Source organism: Lampetra planeri, chromosome 6 (assembly GCF_965212315.1).
Source record: "Lampetra planeri chromosome 6, kcLamPlan1.2.h2, whole genome shotgun sequence".
Taxonomy (NCBI): domain Eukaryota; kingdom Metazoa; phylum Chordata; class Hyperoartia; order Petromyzontiformes; family Petromyzontidae; genus Lampetra; species Lampetra planeri.
This window is the reverse complement of record NC_136112.1, coordinates 7,792,916-7,796,872: the sequence shown is the minus strand read 5'-3', so window position 1 is coordinate 7,796,872 and position 3,957 is coordinate 7,792,916. Positions and strand designations below refer to the sequence as shown.

The 3,957-nt window shown below is 46.9% G+C and overlaps 1 protein-coding gene across 1 annotated transcript; it reads left to right on the top strand.

Moving 5' to 3' along the window:
- The first annotated feature begins 288 nt into the window (after window positions 1-288).
- LOC144719654 (melanocortin receptor 3-like) lies at window positions 289-3,431 on the top strand. Its single transcript, XM_078595792.1, has 2 exons — window positions 289-1,124; window positions 2,856-3,431. The coding sequence occupies exons 1-2, from the start codon at window positions 289-291 to the stop codon at window positions 2,908-2,910; spliced, it is 891 nt and encodes a 296-aa protein (XP_078451918.1). The 3' UTR covers window positions 2,911-3,431.
- The last annotated feature ends 526 nt before the right edge of the window (window positions 3,432-3,957 follow it).

Below are 3,957 nucleotides of genomic sequence, written 5' to 3'. Positions count from 1 at the left end.
CCCTGCTACACAGAGAGTATTATCCTCTTCCAAAGGGCTCTGCGAATGCTCTTGGGCATTTGGAGTGCGCTTGTTCATGTCATTAGCATTACTTTACCGCGACGCAGAGGAACGCGGGGAATAGAATATTCCAAATCCGGTAAACGGAAGTATTTTAAGTCCGTCTCGGCTGAATTCTATCACCTATTTAACAACATTGATTGGGACCGGCTGCGATCATAATCCTTCACTAATTTCGTGCTCATCCAGTTTCGGATTTGGAGTGCGTTTCGTGAAGAACAAAATAAAATGATCGTGCCACTATATACAGTGGCCAAGGATCCGGGCGATTGGATTTTGATCATATTCCACATTAGCTTGGCATTGTCTTCGACCATCGCCAACTCCCTCTTGATTCTGGCCATCGTGAGCTCGGCGAAGCTCCGGAAGAGGAACAACTTCCTCTACACGCTGAGCATCACCATCACGGACCTAATCGTCGGATGCGGCTGGTTCTACAACGGGACCTACCTGGTGCTGGAGAGCCTCTCCGGCGGATATGACGCCCCAGGACTTTTCCCAATGTTCCACGGCATCTCGCTGCTGACACTGATGGCAGCCATGGTGGACAGGTACTACGCCGTGCAGTACCCGTTCGACTACACGAAGAACATGACTCGGACCAAAGTGCTGGTCATCATCACCGCCACATGGCTCTTGTCCGTCGCCAACACTGTGATCAAAACGGAGATCCCGAAATGGGCCGTGTTCATTTATCACTCTTACTGCTCGCTGCTCGGTAGTATCGTGCTGGTGTTCGTGATGGCCTGCCTCAACGTGCACCTTTACCTGGTGACCAAGCGGCAGCTCAGTCGCGAGAAACAAACCGACGGCGAGGCCAAGAGGTCGTCGCACCTGATTATCATCACGTCCGTGATGTTCATATTTCTCTGGACGCCCAGCCTCATGTACTGCGGCTTCTGCTTTTACATGGGACTGTGCTACGGCATCCCTTACAATGCCGTCCAGCCTTACAACATCCTTCGGGTCATCAACACGCTCACGACGCCCATCGTATTCCTGTGTGGAAGTCCGCTGACGAGGGCTTCGCTCAAGAATATTTGGGATCGTGTGACCTGCAAAAGGTACGACTGTGTGCACCTTTCATCGCAAGGGATGTCCTCGCTGTGCCACCGCGGTGTCCGTGGCTCAGCTTGTTTTTAAATCCTTTATATTAAGTTCACTTGCTTGCTTGCTTGCGCGCTTACGACCGTGCAAATCTTTCGGTCGTTTTTTAACCCACTTCCCGTGATCCAATCGAGCTGACATTTTGCACACAGACTCGTTGTGAGTGACAATTTATTTTCGTGAAAATATTTTTCCAAAATTTTACACTCTTTAGAATTTTTTTTTTATATTTAATTACCATTTGCTTAATGGTGGCAGGCAATGATCTGACCCATAGGTGGCAGCCATCTCAAGCCAGAGGACGAGAGGACTCTAGCCGCCACGCATATAAAGGATTTATATTGAAAAACTTTGTTTTTACGGGTTAATTTTTATTCTCGCGTGTAATCAGGGCTGCTTTTTCAGTCACGCCTAAAAAGGCTGCTGAACAGAAGTCCGGATTCCCAGACGTGTAAGAAGTTCGCCTGTGATATGATTGGAAATTAAGGCTGAAATCTCCACTGAAAGTTAGTTGTGATAAACTTGCCAGTCAGGCACTTGAACCCACTGCCTATTACCGTGTTTTCCAGACTATCATGTGCACTTCCCCCCTCCCCCCCCTGTACTTTAATGGAAAAGTTGTGGGTGCCTCTAAATATGCGGTAGTTATATTAGAAGTTTTTTTGGGGTTATGCGATCTAACCCAAATAGAATAATTTCTCTATTACGAATTATATCGGTCACGAAAGCCTACCGTGTTAAAAGGCGGTAGTTGTGCGTACGACCAAGTGAATATCACGTTGCTGACACCGGGCACGAGTTTAGGGTGCGTCTTACTCTACGAGGTGTCTTGTAATGAAACACACACTGAGCAGTAAGTCAACAACAACAACAAATATCCAAGTGATGTCCAGCCCAAATGCGCATTGAGGTGGTGTTTATCATTGAGTCAGTGGTGGAAAGTGCATATTCCTATGGCCAGGGGCGTGTCGATCCATAGGACAACCACTGTTGACTTAAACGCATAAAGTCTTACTCTGGCACACAATGGCTTTGTGTTTTTGTGATGGCGTACAGTGTGAATACTCTTAGATCTGCCAACCAAAATATAGAGTTTACTTGAACATGTACCTACATTTTTTCCGGCGTCTCTTGCTTTTATATTACATTTGCACTGTATTTTTTTTTTATCCGCGTGTGTTTCGTTTATGACCACTAGATACCTAATTTGTTACTTGTGCAATGTTCCTTAAGGACCATGTGTTTGTTCCCTGCAACACTGACCTTTCGTCTACGTTTTGCCTACGTTACGATGTTGTTGTGCCGACGCACCACGGATCTCTCCAAATAGCTGAGCAACTATACTCTGTGGTTCTTTCGGTAAAGTCACGTAGGTAGAAAAATAAAATAAAACAGAAAATAATACCTACGTGACTTTACCCAAAAAACCAAAGAGTATGGATTCCTGCAGTCACGAAAGCTTCAATCAAGCTGAGCAACTGGCGAAACGAGACCATCCGTGGAGCAACTAAATTTAAACCGCAACTGGAAGTGTACACAAGAATGCCAATTGTCTCATAAAAAAAATAGACACCGACTGATTGAATTGGCATGAACGATACATGCAGGACATGGCTGCTTATATGTGCCTTCAATACCCGACCGTTACAGCATGCTGCGTCTAATGTAAACGATGATTTATTTTCTAGTGCCAAAGTGGAGCCAGATGACATCAATTCACCCGTTGTGTACGTGAACCACTGAAGACACCACGACCGTAGCCTCTGGCTACCTTCGGATCGTGACACTCAGATATCGGGGGAGCTGCACTTCAAGGAAGATGAATGTAATTCGTTGATATGAGCATGGTGAGGAAAACAATGGTATGGACTTTATATACGAATATTATTACGAGTAAAAGATAGAGAATATTTGCTGAAAGAGCACTTTGAAAAGAGTGTATAATTAAACAGTTATCACTCATTAACCCAGCTCGGTTGTGTAATTTCCATGTTCAACTGTAGTGCACATGGTAAATGTATTTAAGTGCAAAAAAATAATCCATTAACCAAAGTACATTCAGAATTTACACCATAACTGAGGGGCGTCTTGGGAACAAACAAGTTGACAACCCACACGTGTTTTTGAAAGATAACTGAGGCGACCTTCATTGTAACATTTTACAATCCAGACGTAATAATTATTTTTACTGGTAAGAACCTCCTGGTTACACCAGCCCACAGGGGATTATTGTGTCCGTCCGTCCGTCGTGCATCCAAAAATGAAAGGGGTGGGGCTGGGTGGAGAGGGGAGGGTGGGGAGGGGCTGGGTGGGAAGGGGAGGGTGGGGAGGGGCTGGGTGGGGAGGGTGGGGCTGGGTGGGGGTGGGAGGGGTGGGGCTGGGTGGGGAGGGGCTGGTCACCCCGTGGTGCCCTTATAAAACTCAACGTTTAACCTACTCACGCCGGCTTGTGCCCGCCCTCACAGTCGGCCATATTTGCGGAATACACCACGCCGCCGTTGACCCTGGCCATTGACCGAGCAACCCAACGTTCCTACCAGCTCCCTCTGTAGGAATGTGTTTTGTACCTTCTCCTGATAGGTCAGTGTTCTTCACGTATTTTTATAGGGGGGGCACTTTCGAGGATAAGAACGATGTGTGAGGGCAGCCACACATTTGAAACCACTGGGTTTCCACGTGTTGTGTCCTGACGAGGACGGCACGTCAGAGGCCGCACGAAAGGCCACCAGGGGCCGCCTGATGTCCAATAGCACTGCTGTAGATGTTCATATGATCGATGTGTAATAAAGG